The sequence below is a fragment of the Zosterops lateralis genome (assembly GCF_965231275.1).
Source record: "Zosterops lateralis genome assembly, chromosome: 8".
Lineage (NCBI taxonomy): Eukaryota > Metazoa > Chordata > Aves > Passeriformes > Zosteropidae > Zosterops > Zosterops lateralis.
The window spans coordinates 33,997,211-34,021,162 of record NC_139768.1 but is presented as its reverse complement, the minus strand read 5'-3'; the positions used below and the strand labels follow the sequence as shown (position 1 = coordinate 34,021,162).

The following is a 23,952-nucleotide window of genomic DNA, read 5'->3' as shown; positions in this document are numbered from 1 at the left end:
CACTGTACCGAGCAGCAGGGAAGAGACAAGTTGTGAACTCATACTGCATTTAATGTTTTTCTCCTTTCATCAAGAAACTTAGTATTTTACTTCTTCTTTATATTTCAGAATCCACAGAGCTGCAAAAACCAAAGCTTCCTGTGTAGTAAGGGCAGTTAACTGGAATGGAATTTGTTGCTGGTGACAAACAGGGCAAACTTGGAGGGGCTGGGTGTAGAAGGAAAAAAAAATCAGATATTGAGTCTATGTGGGGCCTAGAGCAGCTCTTGTAGGCTGTTTTAGGCCCCAGAGGGAGAAACAGAGATTTCAGCACCTGAAATCTTGTACTATCCACGTGGTTTAGGGCCTTTTTTGGGGAGATTGGATTTTGCTAATCTGCAAAAGTGCACCTGTGAATGAAGTATGTCCCTGTACATCTGGAATGAGATGATGCAGACTTGCCCCAGGATGGCCATGTGGGTATGGTGCAGAGCACCTTTTGTACTTTCATTCTAAAGCTTGTTCTGCACAATTGGAATGAAAATCAGTAACAAAATAAGGTAAATGCTTCACATTTAAAAAGAAATCTTATCTTGCTTTGATTTTTCTTTTTAGTCGTTTTGGGAAATGAAATACTCACACAAGAGTCAGTTTACACCTAGCTGCAGTTATTCCTTTTTCTGCAGCAGATTAGGCCCACACGATAATATTTTTTTGCATGTGCAGGTTTTGTTTTTTTTTTTTCCCCAGTGAGTCTGTGGGTGTCACGGAACCTGATCCCATGGACCTGAAACTGCTCACACAGTGCTCAGCAGCTCTTGCTGAGGTCTCTGAGGCCGAGGCCACGTGTGCTGCTGCCTTTCCTGCAGGCAGCTGCCTTGCTCTGGAGCCAGGCAGCTCCCACATGGCTGGATACACATCTGCTGGGCAAGGAGATGCCATCTGAGCTGGGAGGGCAGCTGCTATCTTAAAGGGAATGGGCAAAACTTCACTGGGCAGCCCTGCAGAAGGGCAGGATTGGCCACTGTGGGATTTTATCAGGGATACAAACCTCACTTGTGGTTTTGCAGACATCCCATAAACATGCAATGCTTTCTCTAAACCAGAACTTTCTCCATCTGGGTAATGATGCAGCATCAAATTCCTGATTATGTCAACATGTGGAAACTCAGCGACTGGTGCAAACTTGCCATCTCCCTTGTACAGATATTAGACTGCTGAAGCAAAACACTTCTCCGCCATCTGTACCATCCTAGGTGGTAATTCAGTTTAAAGCCCCAGCTCACAATAAAAGTAGAGGCCTTCTATCAAGTCTAACACAGCATATCCTGTGCTGAACAGTATGTGCTGCACTTCATCACATGGCACTAGTCAACATAAAATAAAACGGGATTGTTCCAGTTTCACATCTTAGATTTTAATTTTTCTCTTTTTAGTTTTCTAATGCTTCTTGGATGGCTTTGTGATGCCTCATTTCTGCCTGCTTTCCCTCCAGTTAACACATTTATTGCTTGAATTTATCAATTTTATTTTCATGTTTCTTGAAGACATGAACATCTTTTTTCGCATCTAGGTCACATATGTAATTTGGAAAGTTGAAAGCTCTTTAAATCACAGGTGTGACAGAAGTATTACTGAGAGAAGGAATTAAAGTTTGTGCCTTGCAGAAATTCCTAGCAGATGGTTGAAGTTACCTTTTTATCCACAGGGAAAAAAATAATCGTAAATATGTTGTTTTGCCAGCTAGAGACACATTTTGGTGGCTGTAGATTTGGACAGCACTGGCCCCTGACTCACAACCCAGAGAAAATGTAATAGCAGCTCAGTGGTGACATATTCCCTTTGTCACTCTGACAAAGTTCAAAAGTAAATCATGTGGATTGAATGATGGATCATGTGGAAATCCTTCAGAAATCCTGATTAGCATGATGTCCCTTCTCCAGAAGTCAATATTATATAGGATTAGCAGATTAGTGTAAAGGAGTTTGAGATTGAAATGTAGGTAATACCAAAATGATTTGATTTGTTTCTTTGTGCTTGGTGAAATGAGCTGGCTTGGATTTGAGGTCACCATAGGAATTAGGTGGAGGGGAGAGGAGGAGACTTGGTGAATGCTGTCCTGTTCTAGGTAAACTTACTCTTTCTCTAGGAAGGACCACCACTGCCTTGAACTGTCATTGTGGGCTTATCCAGAGCATTTCTCAGACTTGTAAAGTCAGTAGCTTGTCAAATGATAAATACATATATAGATATAAAATAATAATATTTCTGTACACAGGTGGCCTGCTGAGGTGAGAGAAGGAAGGGAAATAAGGCAGATATCTTCCTTGTGCCAGCACTGAATCCACTCTGTAAAGCTGATGTGGAAAGCAAGATATAAAACCACCAAAATTTTAATTAATGTTTTCCTTTCTCTCATTGATACTATCACCTTGCAGGTGCACACCGAAGGTGCTGTAAACATGATGAGTCATGTCTGTCTGAGAGGGGAATGCCAAAATAATTTTGATCTTGTTGAGTGCTTTTTTAACACCCTCCAGATGCCAGCCCCATCCCTGCTCAGCATTACACTTCATCTGCACTCTGTGTCTGGGGTCTCGCCCAGCCCAGCACCTCTAGAGTCAGTAAAAGCTGTGTTCTCTGAAGAGAGAACAGATTTGGTAAGAAACCTGGTGAACATGGGTTCCTCCAGAAAGCCTTCCCACTGGCACAAGGAATTGGCTACAGGAAAATAGACAAAGGGCTCCAGGTGGGACAATTCCTGTGCAGGAGTTGAAGAACCAAATGTTGGGGAATCTTGGCAACCGGGAGCTTGCAGGGAGGAGTGGAACAAGGTTCTTTCAGTCTTGATCTTCCTTGATTTAAAAATCCCAAACCTAAAACAATCCAACCCTCCCCAAACAACCCAAATTCTTATTTCTTAGCTAGAAAAGTCTAAGTTTAAAACTGAATAGAAGCTATATTAAAAAAACCCCAAATACTACAAAAAACCACCACAAACAAAAACCGAAAGAGACGAGGGGGAGACTGAGTCTGTTTCACTGCCACTATATTTTATTTTCTTCTTTTGCTGGAAAGGAGAAAGGCTGTTTGGAGAAGAGAGGAGAGATGTGTGAAGAGTATGGCACATCAACAGTTAAAGCCTCCCCATAAATTTGTTACTGCTTATAAGAAAAACTTTTAAGTAAGTCTTAATAGTGGAGAAAAGGGATGACAGCAATGCAAGGTATGAAACGTTTAGAGCTGTTAATTACAAGGACCGTTCAAGGCAATTAACTGAGTTAAGTGCTTTATGTGTTTATTGTTAATGGAGGGAAGGCAGTGGAGTTGTTACCTTACTGGCATCCATTTTATTTGGACTTGGAGGCGGGATGTAGCTCCCAGCCTCAGGCATTTCAGAACAGGGTTTTGTTCTCAAACCCACCAGTGGTATCGATTCAGTTTACTTTTCTGAAGGCTGTTTTTGTTCTTCTCAATTTGCTGCTGGGATGTTCGGCCTGCCAAGGTTTCTGTGCACCCGGGAAGTCCCCGTTCCCCTCGGGCTGGCTGGGCCGGGGATGCTGGGCCAGGGATGCTGGGCCATCTGTTCAGCTGTGGGGCTGGGATTGCTGCCCGCCAGGCCCTTGGAGAGGACCGTCCTCATCGTGTCAGCCCTGTCCCCTGCTGGGAGCTAAAAAAGGCTGCTCTGTGCTGCCACAAGAGCGGAGAGCAGGGAGGTGTGGAGGGGATGAGATCCGTGGGGCTGAGCTCAGCCCAGGCACCCCCTCAGTGCTCCCCTGGGGGGTGAGCTGAGATCCCGGGGCAGCAGCAGCCGCCTCTGGCCGGGCTGCACGGAAGGATAAATAAAGCACGACTAGGATTGGGATGGAAGTGGTTAATGGAGCAGACCGGCTGGTGATGGACAACTCGGTCTTAGAGGGAAGCTCTCAGCAGGAGGATAAAATGGATGGTGGGAAAGGCACGGAGGGAAAATCTGGGAGGGTCTGAGCAGGTAAACAAGGAAGGTGCTTTCCCAGCAGGCACGTCCGGAATACTTCAAAGCGGAAAGTTACGGACGCTGATTTGAGAGCCGCAGCTGATTCTGGAAACAAATGGGATAAATACTGGCATGAGAGAGAAAAAAAAAAAAAAAAAAGGTTGAAATGCCTAAAGGGCACAGCTGCTGCGGCCAGCGATTCTGCAGGAAATGCACTGAAACCAGAGAGAGTCGAGGAAACCGGACATGAACACAGTTCCCAAATGAAAGCCAAGGGCCTGGGAAGTGCTCTGATAGCGTGCTGAGAATTTGGCTGTCTTTCCTTGGCTCTCCAGGGAAATAGCTGTGTTAAACGTGGGCCCGAGTCTGGCTGTGCTGAAGGAATTGTAAAGGTGTTTTGGGTTCTGAACCCAGAAATTCTGCTCCAGAGCCTTTTCTGTTGCTTTCAAGTGTGTGTTTCAAGAGCAAGGTCTAAAAAGGATTTTCAGAGCTGTAAGTCTAAAGCTCAGTCTGTTAGTCTGAAATTTGAATAATTGCATGGTCATTAAATTTTGCACAAAAAGGAATTGACTCTAAAAGCAGCTGATATGTTATCATGATTAGAGCAATAGCAATGCCTTCTTTCATCACAATGAAGTTACATTGTTAGAGAGCATAATTGACATTTTTTATTGAAAGATTAAGAAGAATTTGTTTACAGCTTGCAAACAAAGAGGTTTTAATTCAACAAAGTGCAGCAGGAATAAGCAGTAAGTGGCATTTTCATCTGCTGGCCGGCTAGAACTTTAGCTGCAGAATGCTGTGGATAGAGAAGTATGAAGGAATTTGCAGCTCAATATCTACCCAGTAAAGCGTGCACCACGCTGGCAAATGCCAGAAAGCTGATGGGGACAAACCTTGAGTGCAAAGAAACAAAGGCCTCTAGTTAATATTAGCACCTTTTGGGAAGACACCACGGCTTTTGGGGACCAGCTTCATGCCGCCCGCTGTGCAAAGGTCAAGGGATGGCACTTCTGAGGATGCCTTTGCCATGGAGCCCTCGGGGTAACACCTGTCTACTCAACTGGCTGCTAAAGTAGGTATCTGGGTTATTTTTGTTTCCCTGGGTTTATTGCTTCATGGTCTAATAGGCTCAGGAGCTAAGTGGTCCTGGCATTTCAAAGTGGCATGTTGTGATTGGAAGGGGGTGCTGTGGAAGTGTTTGGAAAGCAGATCTAAATGAAGCACCACTGTCATTCCACTGCAGAGAGGCTCTTTTGCATTTCAAATATATTTGGGATCCTGTTTGTGCTGGTGGTTGTGTCTTACTGCCCAGACTTCTCTCCAGATAAAGCCAAGGGTATGTGAAAAATTCGGGGTTTTTTTAAAGCAAATTCCTCTCGTGCAGTTGGAAGTCGTTTGGATTTATTGTCCCAGCTGTGGTCAAAGTTTAAGAGCCCAAGTCAAACCCTGCTGTTCTGAATATGCAGTGCTGCAGAGTGAGGAAAAAGTCCCCTTGGGGCACTTGGGGTGCTGACAAATCTCTGCAAGGAGGGTGCTCATCCCATCAGCCAGGGGAGCACCTGTTTGACCACGTGCAATGAGGCTGCTGTGAGGGGAGGGAAGGGGCTGACCAGGCTGATACTGTAAAACCTGAGAGCTCCTCACCTGTGCCATACCTGCAGCCCAGCAGCTCCATGCTGGCAATCTGAACCTGCAGCACCTGATACAGAGGGCAGGTGATACAACAGCTGAGGGTATTTTCTGGGTCTGAATGTTGACTGATAGCCACAGGCTGTTGTTGCTGTTATCTGCCCAAAACAAGGTTATAGATAAAACTTGTGATGAAAACATTTGTTTGTATCGATGTCAAATGTCAGAGTAGAAATATCCTACTGGCAGACAGGGATGCCCATGGGTCTGTCAATGCTGGGTCACGTCCCAGACAAGACTGGTGAACTCAGCAGCTGCCAAAGGAGCCAGTGGGGTGAGTTGCAGTGGCCTAAGATATAGAGGCTCTTGTGAGGAAACTTCTGCTTTCCTAAAAATTGTATCTTCTTCAAGAAAGGAAGGAAAAGACAAGCAGGACGGGGTTATCTCTTGCTGCAGTGAGTACTTGGGCTGCAGCTGAAATCTGGGGGCAGAGCTGTTGGCCAGGAAGTCAATAGAGCTGGGTTGCCCATTCAAATGAGATGACAAGAAAAGCTTATTTTTTATATTACAAAAAAAGAAGTCTCTATCACCCATCTTTCATAGCTATGAGGAGAAGCCAGACTCAGGTTTCCTACCAGGAATGGGCCAGGGGGATGGAGAAACCTGTTCAATTAAAACAAGAACTTGCTTTCTGACACATACATGAGCTTTTGTTTATTGAAAATTGTTTATTCCGCCTCTGGTTTTCTTTTTTGTGTCTGAAAAATCTGAGAATGAAGATAGGGATACAGAATCTCTTCTGGATTTGTATCTGACCTGGTGTGGCTACCTGACACCCACCCAGCCTGCCTGCAGTCTCTTCCTGAGTGAGACCGGGGTCAAAATAGGGGGAAGAAGCTTATGGGTGGATATAAGGATGGGAGATGGGTCACCAATCTTCACCACGGGAAAAAGTGATTCCACTTGGGGAATATTAATTAAAATGGATTCGGGTGGTGAGAAACAAATACAAAATTAATGCATCACCTTCCCCAGTGTAGAAGTGTTATTAGTGTGCACCAGTATCCCCCAGTATGGATACCTCTGCCACCACAGTCTTCCCGTGGAACTCCAGGAGCAGAAGAGTCCAGCTTGGGGCAGTTCCCACTTTTCCTTACAGAGAGCCTTCTGTTCCACTGCCACCCCAAAAAGCCTGAGAGAGCTAGAGCAGCTTGAGGGAAGAAATGTTGGGGTGGGGAGAGAGGACAACCCCAAACACACCATGAGATGCCTCATGGAACTGGCTGGGGTTGACCCCACTGGTCTTCTGATTCCACTCTAAAATGTTTCATGACAGCAGTCTGCAAAGTTTAAGAAGCTAAAATTTTGCTCAGTGGTGCTATTTGCATCTGTCTCCAGCCTCTGTTAAGACAGCTCTGGACTTTAACAACAACAACAACAAAAAGTATCACAAGATTATCCAAAAGCAGCTCAAAGTGTGTGGTTGCTCCTGGATGATGCTTAGCTGCAAGCCCAACATCTGTGACTGTCTTCCTGTACTGTTTTTTAATGTGAATATTTTGATTTTTTTCAAGGCTTTGTGGGTTCTTTTAATTAGAATAACAAACTGTTAACAGGACTCTGGTGTTCTACTGCACATTTGCTTGCTAAGCCCTCCTCTGTGTGTGGCAGGAATCTCAGGGCATCACTGTATCCTGGGGCTGTGTGAGGGCCAGTGCCAAGCTGACATGTTCCCTATTTCCACCATTCTTCTGGGTCACACTTGTGGCCCATAGCCTGTAGGTCCCAATTTCCCCTCTCTCCTGGGGTGATGTTAGCCCTGACTGTGCATCTGCTGTATCCTGGCTGCTGGAGGGGGTTTTAAGAGAGCACCTGTCTGTGGGGTGTGCGGCTTTCAGAGACATCTTGAGGCCGTGGAGGGAGATGTGAAAACCTACAATTCTGCCTCTTTTTCTGTTGACAGTGCCCTGTGATGACCATGTGACATAGCAAGTGGTGCTCCTGCTATGGCCACGCAGAAGGAGCCGAATGCTGTGGACGTACCTGGCTCCTGCTGCTCCTCATTGTGCCAAGTAAGAACCTGCTTTACACCCCTTCTGGGCTAAAAGGTGCAGGGCCTCAACTTGCTAGGGAGAGACCCAAGTTGTGAGAATATTGACTGGCCTTGGAGGAGAGTCCCTTACACTGGGTCTTGCTGGGAAAGGAGCACAAACCTGAGGCCTCAGCAATTAAAGCTGGCACCTCTGTGGGCCTGTGATACAAACTGATTTTCACTAGCATCGAATGCTGGATCAAGGAGAAATATGTGGAAATTGTCCTCTTAGCCGGGGTTGAGAGGTGTCACCTTGTTTGGTGTTAGTGGAAAGCCAAAAAAGAGGGGCAGGTTGTGTTCCCTGTGCTGAAAGTACGAGCTCTTGGTTATGGATTTACTGCTCAGGTAGCAAAGGTGCACTGTTGTTAAAGGGCACAGGTTTGGACTCTGCCATTCAAACCTTCTTGGGACAGTGCACAGAAACCACCCACCTGCTGAGGTAAACTGCTTTTTGCAGGGCTGAAGGACCGTCTTTGTTTTTGAAAGTCTTCCCACACAGTGGGTGTGTTAGAGCTAAACTTTGACAAACGAGCTCAATGATCTGTGAGGAGCTGAAAGCAGATTTAGGAAAACTGCCTCCATATAGTACAGTAAATTAGGTTGTATGTTCCTTTGTTTAAATCATTGTAACTGCCTTATCACTTAAGTGAGTTGCTGCTTATGCAGCCATCCTTTAACTGGTATTGAACTGCCTCTTCTGAAGATAACATTTGAATCAAACAACTGGAAATACTTTAAACTTACCCCTTTTGAAATTTCAAACCAGTTTGCACTCTGTATTTTGCCCTTTTCCAGCATCATTTCTTTTAACATTGTTTACTAGCACTGGACATTTAATAGATATAAGAAATCTGCACCCGTGCTAGTGTCAGTTTGCTGGAATCTAGAGACATTTTAAAAAATGAAACAAATGTTTCACCTTCTGGTCTGGAAGGGCAGTTCATTGCCATTGTGTTCATCCCTCTAACACCAATGTCCTTGCATTGCCTTATAAACTCAGTTTGTTGATTTTGTTCTGTGTGCATATAAACGTGTGTATATGGTCTGCTTTATAGGTATGTGAGCTGCAATAGTGACTTACTACCAATGCACTGTGAAAATGCTTGCTTGATGCAGCAGTTCTCACATTAATGGAAAATGTTTAACTAGTGCAGGGCCCAAGCTAAGTCAGAAAACTGGAACTGTTATTGCTTTCCTTTGCAGAGATGTAAAATCAGTTGTATTTCTGACACTGGAGAGAAAGAAGGTGCAGTGGTGAATATCTAGGATAGGAAGGGAAAAAAAGAAAGAGATGAGTTTGGTTGGATTGCACTTATGTTTCACTTTTGGTGTGTAAAGGATGAACAAAGTGAGTGGACTTGCATGCAAAGTGGCAAGGGATGTCAGCAGGCTGGACTTGTGTTGGAAAACCTCAGAAATTGCATAGAGCAGCTCTGATGAGCTAGAGGTTAAGTTTTGTGGTGGTGTGACTCCAGGGAGCACTTTCCTCTTTTCCCCACATATGTGCAGATGTGGGAAGTCCTTTGCAGGATTGCTCATGCAGTCCATAGCTTTTGGAAGTAGCAGTTAACTAAAGATGGAGTAATTTGGTTTGTCCCCAGCTTAATGAACTTTGCAGTCACTAAGAAGCTGAGAAAGAAATCATCATCCAGGCCTTCAAAATAATGGGGCTTAATTGTAAGCCATGACTTTGGGGCTTGTGTTTATCTGCTTTCTGGTTTTCTTAGTTTTGTGGAGGTCATGTCCTTCACATCCCTCTGATGCTGAAAAACAGCAACTGGTTTAAAGAAATAAAAGCCAACACAGCTGACTGATGCTCAAGTATGGGGAATTGAGGCATGGAGCATCTCCATCTGCCCCAGGAGTGTCTGTTCCCATGTGAATCAGTAGACAAAACCCCTCCTTTGCTGGATATGCTTCCTTCTCCACTGTCCTCTCATCATGGCCAGAGTCTAGAGTGATGGCTGTTTGTGATCCTTATGTGCTTAGTTCACACCTTACAGAAATACTGCCTCGTCTTTGGAAGCCCACCTGCATAGGCCTGTGTGGTGTCTTCAGCCCTCAAATGCTCAGTGTGGTGAGCAGTGCTAAAACCTTTCCAAAGGGACTCCATTAAAAATAGCTTACTCTTCCCCTGGAGCATCTCCAGAAGAATGGGCCGAACCCCTTGTTAGTCTTTGTGCCTAAAACATCTTTTGGAAACATGGAATGCTGTACCAGGAGCATAAAAACCACTTTCTAAGGGTACAGTGCTCTGTCCACACATGGAGTGGCCTTTCCCGTGCATGGAATGAGCTCAAGGCATTCCTGCCTAATTTGGTTTTTCATAGGGAAAACATGAGAGAAAGCATCCTGGCTGGCTGAGTGGTAGTGCCTGCTTGCTGTGCCTCCTGGCAAGGTGAAATTGCATAGAATGTGGTTAAACTTGTTCGACTGAATTGCTCATCAAACTGATATATCTGCTGCTTTTAGATTTTCTTAGTAGCTTCCACACTAAGTTCAGCACAAAGGAATGGTGATTTCTCCTGTGCAAGCACTTGGTTTTCTGCCCTGGAATGGGAGCTTTCCCTTACTGCTGTCACCTACTGGGAACTTAGTGTTTATTAGAGAGACTGTTCTCTTTCACTTTGCTTTGAGAACTGTGAAAGGAAAATGCAATGTGGGAGAAAAGGGGACTGAGCATGTTCCAGACACCTAAAAAAAACCCCCAACAAACACAACCACATCTTTATTTTTTTTCTTACAAAAGCAAGAAGCATCTATCAGCTGTGTACATCAAAATTATGTGATAAGATTTAAACAAAAAAAAAATCCCCCCATTGTACAGTTCAATTGGAATGCAGACTTGTATAGAGAAGTGAACATTTAATGAAGAAATAGGCAAAGGAGGGGAAAAAAATCTTACCCACAGCCAGGAGAGCTTATTCACAGAATTACTTCAGTCAGCTGCAACACTTGGGTAGCATTAAATGGGGCCAATAAGATTAGAGTTCAATCGAAATATCTGCAAGTCATCAGGTGTCACGTTCAGCCTCCAGTAATTTGTCTTAAAGGACAGTGCTTTCAAAATAGCCTGCTGGATGCCTGGCAGAGTATGTGAGGTGCCGGTAATTAATTGGCTGCTGAGCTGATCCCTTCCAGTAAAGCAGAAGGGAAAAGCCCGGGCCCGATGCTATGGCAGGGAGACTCACGGAGGCACAGGTGAAGATCTGGTTGCTTCTGCCTGGCAGCCTGTGCACAACTCCTCTCAGCCCCCCAAAAATAACACCTGCACCTCACTGCTGGCCTGCCAGTGCAAGCAGGGCTTGCCAAGGGTGGGGGTGTTCATAGGGATATTTGGTTTCCCCGTCCAGCTCTCTGGCAGGGGGGAAGCTCATTCATCCCAGTGCTGGTTACAGCATCAAAGCTGGTCATGTTCTCTTATCCTGGCACAGAGCGGTTTAAAAATACCACACATTTAAATATTGCAGCTGTTTTGCCTTGGATGGACTGTTACATTTCCTCTAGTGGCTTTTACTCTGTCAAGTTCATTTTTCCTGAATGTCATGCTCGACAACTGAAGACAAACCCAATTATTTGCAATACTTGTTTAACCATCCCTGAATTGCTTTGGACTCTGTCACATGAACCCCCTCCCACTCCAGTGTAGACTTAATTCTTTAATTTATTTGGGGGGCTGTGATGTGTGCAGGTTTTATTTTCATTGCAAGAGGGCTTGTCCAGTGATGTTTTGAACTTGCTTTTTGCTTCCTGTAGCTTAAAAGAAAACTGAGACTGTTGTTTCTGAGTTTGGAAATATGTTATAATACAAATGATCAGGGAGTTAAAGGCCATTTTAGTGATCTATGACATTCTCAATTCACTTCCAAGTCACAATTTTGGCAGACAAAGAAAACAACTTCCTCCTCTTGCATGCTCTTACAACAGGTGTCATAGAGAAGACCACTGTGATTATTTTAGCTGCCTGATTCAAATTCCTTGAGAGACAGAAGGGATGCTTTAAATTCCTCTCATTTGGTCAAAGATTAGTTGAAAATAACTCAAGCTTGTGTCCAAGTGTTTGAATGAATAAGCATTCTGCAGCAAGGTAACTGAGGGGAGGATTGTGTATGTAGGTGGCGTTTGGGGTGTCTGAGCTGGAGGAGATAGATAGTAGCGCTTGTAAACCTCATGTAGAAGCAGATCCACTAACATAAAATCTGTGGGAATTGAGCAGTATCAGGCAGCATTCAGACCAAAAAGAGCTAAGTCTGTCTTACCTAGTGAAGCAAAAGCTGTGAACATGTAGGCTTACTTTCATAGCATTTATAGAAAGCGAACACCCGAGAGCAAGGAGAGTGATTTCAGATGGAGGATAAGGCTTAGCAGATGACAGATGGATTGAAAACAGGAGCAAGCCTGGCTGGGAATTAAAGATAGCTTCTGGCCAGCAGAAGAGGAGGAGCGTGACTGAGCAGTGAATTACGTCTGAGGGAGAGCTTGGTCAGCCTGTGCAAGGGATTGGGTGACGTTGCTGGACTCTGGGATGATTCAGCTCAGCCCCATGTCCCTGTGCCACCCATGAGCTCCAGCTGTGCTGGTGGCAGGGTGCTGTCCCTGTGCCCACAGCGAGGCAGCCTGGCTGCACTGGGGAGCACAGCTGGGTTTGTCCTCAGCTTGCCAAGAAAACAAGCAGGAGTAACTCATGTGGAGCAGCAAAATGCTTGATGAAAATCTCTGAGCTTGGAGCCAGAGAAGGAAGTCCTGCCCGCTCTGCCTGCAGTGACTAGGGCAGTCTGAAGGAGGATGTGTCTGCCAAAGCAGCTCTTGATTTTGGCCAGTGAAGCCATTTAATTAAAGCAGCACTGAAAAGGAAGCCGGAAATTCAAGAAACAGATTTTTAATCATCTAGACTGTGGTAGACAATCTGTATGCAAATCACACTTCCAGCACCACCACCCTTTGCATGGGTGTGTGTTCCTGTCCCTGTGCATGGACAGGGTGCAGGCTAGAGCCCCATGGGCTGCTGGCACGTGTCACTTGACATCTGCATTTGGCCTTTAGCTCCTGGAGGGGCCCTGTGTCACTTTGCTTATGTGTGTGTGGGCCCTCATGGCACTGGGTGTCTCCTTGGGCTGCTGGGGAATGCACTCCAACGTGGCAAAACTGTGGGGAGGAGAAGCCCTCTCCAGCAGTGTATTACCATAGAATCACAGGACACCCAGAGTTGGAAGGGATCCACAAGGACCATTGAGTCTGATCCCTGGCCTTGCACAGGATCACTGGAGGAATCACACGATGTGCCTGAGAGCACCTGGGCCTAACACCACCCTGTCAACTAAACCACGGCATGAAGTGCCACATCCAGCCTTTCCTTAGACGTCACCAGGGAAAGTGATTTCACCACCTCCCTGGGCAGCCCATTCCAATGTTTAATCACCCTTTCCTTAAAGAAATTCCTCCTAATGCCCAATCTAAACCTCCCCTGGCACAGCTGAAAGCCATGTCCTCTCGTCCTGTTGCCTGATCCCCACGTAGACGGAGTCTCCCGTCAGGGAGTTGTAGGGAGTCAGAAGGTATCCCTGAGCCCCCTTTTCTCCAAGCTCAACACCCCAACTCCCCCAGCTGCTCTGCAGCAGATTTGTGCTTCAGACTCTTCCCCAGCTCCTCTGCCTTTCTCTGGACACGCTCCAGCACCTCACGTGTCCTTCCTGAATTCAGGGGTGCAGAACTGGACACAGCACATGGGGTGCAGCCCCACCAGAGCTGAGTACAGGGGGAGAATCACCTTCCTGGTCCTGCCACCCACGCTATCCCTGGCACAGGCCAGGATGCCACTGGCCTTGGCCACCAAGAAGGTGGTTTTTTTTGGCGTTCCCCCCGCCAGAGGAGCCTTCAGCAGCCTCTCCCCATGGCTGCCGTAGGGCCGCTATGGGGTACGGCGGGGCGCTGCCCTCCTCCTCCTCCTCCTCCTCCTCCTCCATGCCAGCACAGCGCCCAGCGGCTCCCGCCGCGCAGCCAGCACGTCCCGCCGGGCGGGGCCGGGCCGGGGCAGCAGCGGCGGCAGCAGCAGGAGGAGGAGGAGGAGGAAGGGGCGGCGCCCGGCTCGGCTCGGCTCGGCTCGGCTCGGCCATCCCCGGGCCCCGCATCGCTGCGTGCGCGGAGCCGCCGCGGCAGCCGGCAGGATGATCGCCGCCCAGCTCCTGGCCTACTACTTCACGGAGCTGAAGGAGGACCAGGTCAAAAAGGTTAGATGGACATTCCCCCGCCCACACCGCTTGATTTTTTTTAAAAAAATTGTTTTAAAAAATATTTTAAGTCTTTTTTTTTTTGCGCGCCTGTTGGTTTCGTCGCTTTATCCCCAGAGCCACCCAGTTGCGGGAGAAAGGAGGGATAACCCCGGGTTTAAGCCCTCCAGAGCATCCCCGGTGAGAGGTGGGAGCGGGATGTGGGTGATGGATGCACAGCGGCCGGTCAGGCAGGACCTGGGGGGCTTTGGCGGGAGGGGTGGGGGTGATGGCTTTTCCTGGTTTTCGTTGGCAGCAGCATCCCCGAAAAGGGGGATTTCCCCTTCTTTCCACGGATGCCTGTAAGCATCCCCACTCCAGCAGGCGGGGAGCAGGTAGTTTTTGAATTATGTGCCGCCGCAGGATCGGAATTTACAGGAAATGGTTGTCAGTTGTGCTTAAAAATAAGCATTTCCATAGGCTTCTTTTCCTGCAGCGTTAGGTGGTTGCTGCTGTGTGGTTGGTACAGCCCGGGAATCGAGCACTGCCACAAGGAAAAGGGTGCGGAGCACAGGATAAATAAAAACATGGCAGTTAGGTCCGGGCTGAGCATATTGCAGAGCTGTAGGGAGCGGGGAGCCTGGGGCTAAGATGTGGGGACACAAATTGGGAAAATAATTGCAAATGTTGATGAGTCGGGCTGACGTCAGGAAACAGAGGCTTCCCCTCTGCCACCTCCTCAGGCGGTGCCGTGTGACCCACCTGCCTGCGTGGCTGAAGGCATCCCTAAAATATTTCGGGAAAGCCTCAATAACAGCATTAGTAGTACTGGTTTGTAATGTTCTTGGGGCTTGAGAATCTCCCCTGCAGGAGAAGAGCACCTCATCCCTTTGGGATTCCGACTGTGCCCGGGGAGACCTCAGCTCCAGTGCGCGGGTGACCCACCCTGCCCCACCCGTGCCCACTCCTCCCTCGGAGACAACCCGAGGCAGCTTCCCGTGCCTTCCACGTCTCCTTCCGTGCCTTGGGGCTTTCTCTGTTCCGCCCAGCGCCTCTCGCGAGGAGCCCGAGGCTGCGCTCACCCTGCAGCCTTCTGCACCTCCTGGCCTCGTACGGGGCTCTCCCGCTGCCCAGGCCCACCGTGCTCCTTTTCCTGCAGGATTTGTGCCTGCTGCTGCTAGTGCCGGGCGTGCATGCCTGGTAAGGCCTCCTCTGTCTCGCTGTGCCTGTTATATTTAGAATGCCAAGATAAGCACGAGTGTGTGTAGTGGCCGAGGAGCGGCAGAAAGGCTGTGGGGAAGGCACAGGGGGAGCACGCAGGCACAGGGAAACCGCGCTGTTCTGGGGGTTATTTATTGCAGCCTGGTTTGGCACCATGGGGCTGCCATTGTCTGACGGCATGGGAAACGGTTTGGCCAGGGAGCTGTAAAGCATTTTTATGGATCAATCTGGTTTTGTCTGGAAAAGTGAAGAAAAAAATAAAGCCCATTTGAAAAGTCAAAAAAAACAGGCTACTGATTTTAGAGGATGTAAGACATCTTTTCCTGTTTGTATTCTTTTGGAACGGATATTGAACCTCCTCAGTTTTGGCTGTCCCGTAGGGAGGATGTCTATAGCAGCCAGAGGCTCTGCTGCCCCGCAGCTGCTGGGAGCTGGTGGCTCCATTCCCTGCTTCCCCGTGGGGCTAAAGTGCTCTTGCTCCATCTCAGCGTGCTGCCTGTGAGGTTTGTGCTCCATCAGTGTGCCGCTTCTGGGGATACGTGCCTGCTCGGCTTCGTTTCTGGTCCCTCCCTCTCCTCCCCGCTCCCGGAAGAGCAGCTCTTTCTGCTGGTACGTGCCTGTGGCTGAGGGCTGCCAACCAAGGCGTTGTCCTTGCTCTCCGAGCTGCCCCGTGGGGCTCCTGGATGCTGTGGCTGCTCCTCTGCCCCCCTGGTCCGTCACAGCCGTCGCACATTTGGTGGCATTCCACAGCATGTGGTGGCACAGCTGGCAGGTCACCTTCAGGATGCTGCCGTGGGTCACAGGCAGAGTGTGGATAGGTTAAAAGTACCGACGAGCCAAGGCTGAACATTCTTCTTCTTTTGTGACCTTCTTTTCCTTTTTTTTTTTTTTTCTTTTTTTTTTCTTTTTTTTTTAAATTCCCCTCTCTGTGTGGCACTAATGCTCTGCCGCTGCCTTTCTACTGGGAAGCCTTTTGAGGGGCAGGGATGGGGCTGGTGGTTTCAGGCCCTGGGGATAACCTGCATCCAAGAACTAGTCCTTCTGTACTGGTTCTGCTGGGTTTGTGTGTACCCTCTTAAGTTTCATTGTGGTGTTTTTCAAATTTGTCACTTTTGGAGTGTTTTTCAAGATGAGTTGTGGCAAGCAGGAGGAGTAGGCAGGGTGGAGGTGTAGCATTGAAGGTTGTTCGTGGTGTGAACCCTGTGGCCCCTGCAAGGGAGTGTTTTCCAGTGAAACCACTTGTAATGGCACTTCATGACACCTCCATGTCACCTTAATGTGCAGCAGTGAGCTGGCAGTGTGTGATGCCCTGTACTGTGTGAATACACATGTGGTGCAAGCAGCTTAAATTATCCAGATGTTTTTGCAGACATCCATTCTCTGAATGTTTGTGATGTTCCAGGGACAGCAGGAGCTCAGCATCCCCTGTAGCTCAGACAGGGGACCTGGCACAAACTCAGCTGTGGCCCCAGCTTCTCTAAAGAGCTGATTCCCATCCTGGGGGATAAGGGAGTCACTGAGCATCCCTGGCATGTGTGCCACTGGCCTGTATGGAGAGGGCTTTGTAAAACTGCCTTTTGTTTCCAACAGGCTTGTACCTGCCGTAGCTGGCCCCAGCAAAGGGAGCCTCTAGGCGTTGCCTGGTTTCTGTCTGTCAGGGGAACAATATGTTTTTGTTGTCTCACCTGAGTGAAGAAAAAGATCTTGCAATCCAGGAGTGACATGTCGATGTTTAACCTTGAAAAAGCACGTGATGAAATGGAGTATAAAATATAACAACTGGTACCAAGAAGAGCCTTGTATTGGGGACTCGCCCTATAAAGGCTTTTTAGGAATCAGTCTGATAAATCATAAGTAAGCAAAACAATTTCAAAATGTCTAAACTACTTGTTTTAACATGCTTTGGTTCCTGATGAGTCTTCCTCATGCTGAAAGGAGTATGATTAGCTCTGCAGAAAAATGTTTGCATGGTGAAGGGTTTTGGTATGAAGGTTGTGTCAGTAAAATAGGTGCTAATGATTTCTGAAATTGTTTTGGAAGAGCTCTCTTCTTGGATACCACTGGCTGTTGTCAGTGTCCAGGGAATGAAGCATGTATTTAAGGAATGGCCTTTAGATTTAAGCCTTTAGTTAGTTTAGCTGCCTGTTTCATTTATAATTATTCACAACTGCTGCAGTGTCTGGATTTTCAGAAACTTCTTTTCCCCAAGTACAAATTGTGCCTTTCCTGTGTGACCCGGAAAAATTATCTGAATGTGGTCCAGGTGATGAAATCCTATTTTTAAAAATTGCTCACAGAGTCTGTCTCTAGTTTGTTTTGTTTTGGTTTCTTTAAAAAAAAAAAAAAAGAGGGAAAAAAAGTAATTGAGCTCTTGGAGGACTCCCATAGTGGCAGACTGGGAAGATGCCCTTCCTCGGGTGGTGACTCTGAGGTGGCAGCTAAATAAAGGAGTGTTTTCTGCTCCTTGCCCACACAACTGTCTGTCTAAAATCGTTCCTGCCCTCTGCCATCCCCTGGGAAGGGCTGGCACCTGTCTCCCGTGGGAGCCTCAGTGGGGCTGTGGGTCTGCTTGGGAGCTCCAGTCTGTCCCGGGCAGCCTTTCCACAGCTTCCCCGTGCCTACGGCAGAGATTTGCTTTGTGATCGGCTTTTATTGCCGTCCATCCCATAATCCGGCCTCCGGCTCCCCCCGCCTCAAGTTATTTACGGCGATTTGCTGGGAGTTTTCCCTTGGAGGGCTGCACTTGCTCCCTTGCTGCCACACTGCTGGAATGACTAACCCTCTTCCTGCCTGGGAGAATAAAAAAAACCCACCCAACAAATCCTACCCTTTTTTTTCTTTTCCTTTTCATTCCCCCCCCCCCCCCCCATTTTCCCCCTAGTTTTTCGTGGTTTCGGAAGCTGTAACACATGGGAGTGACTTTTTTGCAGCCGAGGCTCAGTGTCCCCGCCCCGGGAATCTCGGCGGTGGAGATGGATGGCCTCGGTGCCGTGAACCGCGATGCTCCCTGCGTGCAGGAGGGTCCAGCCCAATTATGTAAGGGCGCTGGCAGCGCTCATTGGTCTTTCACGGCAGCAAAAAGAGCCCTCCCCCCCGTTTTCCCTCGCTGCTGAGGGCAGCACAGGGGCAGAGGTGGGGAGAATGGGCTCGTCAGTCCTGACTGTGCAATCGCCACAACCTGCGCTCACAACAGGGCTTTCGGTGAGCGGGAATCCCTCCGCCCTGGTTTTGGGAGGAGGACGCAGCAGTGGGGCTTTGTAGAGGGGTGTATTAATTGCACGGTGAGGTCTGACTGTGATTGATGTTTACTGTAGCTTTCACTGGGAGATCTGGGGAATCATCCCTCTGAGCGGCAGCGTGGGCTGCTGAAAGCTCAGCCTGGAAAAGAGGTTGGTTCCCCCTCTCCCTTAAAGGGAGTATTCTCATGGTCTGACATGGCTTTACACACTCTGCTAAAAAAAAATCGCGGCAGGGTTTGCCATGAAGGAGAAACCTTGCTTAGCCAGACTCCAGCCTCTGCATCCATCCTCAAAGTGTTTGGGACTGCAGAGAGGGCACATCCCGTCCAGGTTTTTATTCTTGGAGTGAAATGATGCCAGTGACTGGCTGTGGTCAGGGATGTGGTAGGGGCTGTCAGCCCAGGAGGGCAGCACAGGACACAGCAGGGATGTGGGGAGCTGCCCTGGGATCTTGCATTTGGCCTCTGTTGCAAGAGAACCTGAGCTCAGCTCTTCTACCCTTCAGCTGTACGCCTGCACTGTCACGTCACCGGTTCATGGGGAAAATGCATGGTCTCATTTCATCGTGGTATTATCAATCATGGTATTGTTCCTCTGCAAGCAATGACATTGAAAAGTTCACAGCTTGTGCAGCCTCTGGCTGTGTCTCCTGTGGTCCAGGCTTGCCTGGCCCCCAGCCCTGTGGTTCGGGCTCAGGCTGGGTAGCTGTGCCCAGCAGCACTCTCTATGCCTTCCGCCTTGTCTGTGGAAATAAGTGCTGGGTCATGGCAGGAGGGTGTCTGGCTCAGGGAGATACTGTCTTTGGGGAGACCTTGAGTAGGCTGGGCAGGAGTACTTTCTGTATGAGCAATTGAATTGGTGCTGGTTTTATGGTCAGTTTAGGGTTTAATGATGTTTTGATTGCATTTCCTTTGTGAAGGGCATTATTCATCGCTTCCCATCTCAAAGTCCTCGGTATATGGAGCACTTGTGTATGTATGTTTCACGTAAAGTGTTTTATTGTGGCCTTGTTCTCATAAGACATAATGCCAGTTTGGAGATGAGCTGCTCTCAAGGCTTCCAGAGCAGCCAAGGAGACACACAGAGCCTTGGCACGGAGCTGGCCTGGGGTTTAAAATGAGGTGGCTTTTCCAGTTTTGCTGAGGACAGAAAACATGGGCAGGGTTTTAGTTTTTCAGTTTTGCTGAGCTGCAAGCAAAAGTGATCCCAAAGGTGTGGCTTCGATCTGAGCCCTTTGTGGAACCAAATTTCCAAGGCAGGTAAAGAAACAGGGCAAGAATAGACTGGCAACTGAGGTAAAAAGGGTGGGAGCTGTGTGTGGCAAGAACCCCTTGAGGCCATGTTGTATTTTTCAGGCATCAAAGGATCTCTCAGTCTTCCTGACAGTGAGGGTGGTTGTAATATTATGGAAAGCAACATTGTTGGAAAACTGCCTCCTTTTTCTATGGAGGTAAAGCAAGTTGCTGTCATTGGAAGCCACAGGGAAGAAGTCAACAACTTTTAATTTGATGTTTTGTCTTGAGAGGGAAGGTGCCACCTGCCCACAGTCAAGTTCTGTGTTTCCAGACCCTGTGGTGGTTATAGCTTAGGAGTGGGATAGAGAAAGTGATCTGCTACACAAAAATAATTTCTCAGCCTGTGATGTAGCCCCAAAATTACTGTGGCAAATCCTTCCCAATGTAAGGCTTTAAACACAAAGCACCTCTGACACCCACATCACCCCAGCAGGGACAAGGTGCCAAAAGAGGGATTTTTAGCTCCAGCAGTTTAGCTCGTGGACAATCAGGAGAGCTGAGAAGTGGGGCAAGGGCTGGAGGTGGTGGTCTGAAGCTGTGGGCAGATGGTTTTGTGTGGAAGAGAGGAGGCAGAGTGATGTGGGACTGGGTTGTGCCTTGGGAAGACAGTGGGATGGAGCTTACCTCAGTAGGCCCTAGACTTGCACGTTTTCCATGATTTTGAGTCAGAAGATGAGGCATGAAGCGTGTGGCTGTGTTGTCAGCTTGGCCAGAGCCCTGGAGCCATGCTGGGGCTGTACCCTGCCCTTGCAATTAAAGAGAGGTGTAGCCCCCAGTGGGGCACCTCAGGGCAGCCTTTCACCCCGGGCTGGTGTGTGTCTTCCCCAGATTGATAAGTACCTGTACGCCATGCGGCTCTCTGATGAAACACTGCTGGACGTCATGGCTCGCTTCAGGAGGGAGATGAAGAACGGCCTCTCCAGGGATTTTAACCCAACAGCTGCAGTGAAGATGCTGCCCACCTTTGTGAGGTCCATTCCCGATGGTTCAGGTAAGGAGCTGAGTGTTTGTTTTCCGTATTAAGTGTGATGTGCTTTGTGGAAACCTGTTAGAAATATACAATGCCCTACTGAGAACAAGAGGGATTTACTTCCTGGCAAGCCCAGACAACATTTTGAAGGCAGCTTCCCCTCTGTGTGCAGGTCTGTTCCCGCAGATGCTGGAAGATTTTGTGATTCCTTTGTCAAAACCATTTTGATGCCAATGGAAGGGCCCTTCCTAGCAGTCAGTTCACTATCAGTCAGTGCATTTACTGTGAGACCTGTCTGCCAACAGTCAGTACTTCACATAGAATGATTTTTGATTCATGCAGTTCACACTCATTTGACCTAGAGTCTTAAATACAGCAGCTTTGAGTAATTTGCTGTTTCCTTTATTATCTCTTCTCCTTACTTTTTTCCCAGTAGAAGTGTGAACCATTACAGGCTGATTTTGAGTTTCCTGGCATTCATTTTGCATTTTGTAGCTTTGTCTTCCAGACTCTCTTGGGGGAAAACTCACAGAACTCAAGGAGGATGTAGTGTGTGGCTCCAAAGCTGTTGCTCTGGTTTGCTAAGCTTTTTCCATCTAGCTGCAGGACTCATTTTTTCCATGTCCACTGTACCAGATCAAAGTGGCACAAACTGCTGTCAGACACCAAAAAGGTGTTAGGCTAGTAAATTGAGACCGAGATTGCCTCTGTTACTTATTACTTAAAAATTATATGTGTTTGTGAAAAATACCATATATAGAATGTCTAAATATATTTATAAACATTATGTAATAGTGTTTATTATTTAGCAGTAGCACTGAGTTTTCCTCTCATGTAGCATGAGGTGGTTAACTAGTGTGGTGCCTACCTGTGTGCAGGAATTGCAAGAACTGCTTAACAGAGTTATTACCTATTTTGAGGTTTTGGGGTTTTTTTGGGTTAAAATCAAGAATTTATTGGTGAAAGACCATGAGGCCAGTTGCTTTGTGTAACTTCGTGCTGCTGTCTGGCAGGTGGAATTCTTTGATTGCTTTGCTGTTGCTTTCTGTCATCTCAAGCTTTTTAGTGGAGATGTGATTTGCTGTCTGAAAAAAAAAAACAAAGGGAGAATGTATTTGAATCCTGTGTTTCCCTTAATTTAGCATTGCTGGCTGTTATGTTGAAATGCTGTGTTGAAATTTGCAGCCTATTGAGAAAGCCAGGGGCTGCCACACACAGCTGGGTCATAGGCAGAGGTTGCACTAAGGGTTTGTACATGAGGCAACTTGAGGGCTTTTGTATGGAATCCCAGCATTTTTACTGGCTCCAGAATCCCTTTGGTTTTTTCATTCATGTTTGTTTTGAGTTCATTTGAGTAGTGGCTTGTCCCCAGTTCTCTTACTCTTCGGCACTGCACAGTGTCAAATCTGAGCTGCTTGCAGTGAGTCAAATAATTTTGTAAATTGTTCCATTGTACAAAATGGAAAGACTTAGGGATGGCCCAGGAAAAAGGGGATCTGCACATTGCCAGGAGGGGTGTGAGAGATTGTTGAATGCTGCTGGGAGTGAGGATGAGCCAGGGCAGTGAGTAGCCCTGGTTGTGCATAAGTGTGTCTGTGTGTCAGAGCATTAATTTCAGATCATTCATTACAGACCTACTTAGAAAAGAACCTCATGTATTGTGTACAGGGCTCTCAGTTTTGATGCTGTGCCCACCTGGCTCCTGCCAGCCTCTCCAGGTTGGGCACACTGCTGCCAGCAGTACTTTGCAGCATGGATTAGAGCAGGGTAGTTCTTTGCCCTGGACCATTTCTGTAGAACTCAGTGGTGATCTGTGTGTGTAGGTGGTGAGAGCCTCTTTGGGTAGGTGGTAGAAAAGCAGGCAGAGCAATTCCATTCTTTCCCTGGAAGGGCATGTTCTGACCCCAGGTATGAGCAATGTTTGCTGTGAGGGGGTGTTGTGGCAGTTCCTTCCCTGACTCACCTGTGTGTGCCTGTCACGTGTGGCCCAGCCGTCACCTGGGTGTGGCCAGGACAGGCTCAGAGCCCCCTTCCCTCTTCCTCAAAGGGTTCTGGGGGGCACTCACAAATGGGGCTGTGTTGATGTGCCCAAAGATGGCAATTTCTGCCTTCAGCTGTCCCTCCGTGAAAGCCAGAGGCTGAAAGCCTGCCCTTTTCTCTGGCCTGTCTCTGATTACTGCCTTGTAAGCTCTTTCCTCTGAGTCCAATTATTATTATGGGAGCTGACTATTCAGAAAAAATACTGTTGTTTAGTTTCAGATCAGTGCTTGTGTTCTTTTTCAACAAGGAGTTTGTGAGCAATAATTCTAGAGACTCTGGAGGTGTTGATGTTAGCAGTTTTTTTCCCTCTTCATTCAGAGTTGTTTAATTTACAAAAGCCATGAGGTTTTTCTGTCCACAGTGCCCAGAATGGTACCTCAAACTGCTTTTAATTCAAAATGCTTTCGAAGGCCACATAAATTCACATCAGGTTTGATTGCACCTTGGTCTTACAAAGCACAGATTAAATGCTGCTGCTTGGGTTTAATTCCTCAAGTACACTAAAAGAAAACTCTAGTTGCATGCAGAAAGCTTTACACTCTAGTTCAGAGATCTTTTCAAGGGTGAAGGATGATTTGTAATATTTTTTTACCTTGTGATGAGCTTGATGGTGTTGGAAATCAAACACCCATACCTGTTAATTTATTGATGAGGAAGGTATTTCTGAAGTGTACTGTTTGTTTGAGGTATGCACTTAGGCTTGAAAAAGGGCCATCTGGTCCAGTGTTGATTTTCCCATTAGTTATTTGAGGTAATGGCTTGCACTCAACAGATGATGCCCATAAGATAAAGCTTATTTGGGTATTTGGCTTAATGAGAAACTCTTGGTCAGTGTTTGACTTCCGGACTTACCCCGAGAAGTGGGTTATGAATTTTTTAGGCTGAACCAAATAAAGGGAATTGCATCTCCAGTTTGCATATGGTCATGTTTTAAATGGCATTTGTACTGATGCAAAGCAGTGTTTAAAGCCACCCTGCTCAGAAATGGGTAGGGAAGCACTGCAAGATCTGTGTTTTGGCAAACTGAGTTTGCCCGTGTTGTGAGCAGCAAGAAGAGGTTGCATTGCAGTGCAGTAAAATTAGGAGATGTGTTGGAAGTTGTGGGCTCCCACTGTGATTTTGCTATGTTTTCCTCTATGGAGTTTATTGTTCTTTGTGGTGTCTCACATGACAGTGTTTTGTTTCTGTATTACACTGCAACCTTGGGAAACCAAAAGGACATTTGCAGTATGTTTTTGCCTCTCTTGGTCTGTTTCTGTTAAAGATCCCTGTCCTGAGGGATACCTTGTCCAGTTCATCAGC

The 23,952-nt window shown here is 47.4% G+C and overlaps 1 protein-coding gene across 2 annotated transcripts in view; it reads left to right on the top strand.

The window, feature by feature from the left end:
• The first annotated feature begins 7,550 nt into the window (after window positions 1-7,550).
• LOC310912154 (hexokinase-1) overlaps window positions 7,551-23,952 on the top strand; it is a 42,385-nt gene continuing 25,983 nt past the window's right edge. Inside the window, exons 1-2 of one of the 2 annotated variants that reach the window (XM_083866431.1) lie at window positions 7,551-7,659; window positions 20,469-20,631. In XM_083866431.1, the coding sequence (XP_083722557.1) occupies window positions 7,594-7,659; window positions 20,469-20,631 (229 nt within the window). In that variant the 5' untranslated portion in view covers window positions 7,551-7,593. Of the gene's footprint in view, window positions 7,660-13,797; window positions 13,907-20,468; window positions 20,632-23,952 lie in introns of those variants that run through there. The other variant, XM_083866432.1, reaches the window with a different exon arrangement.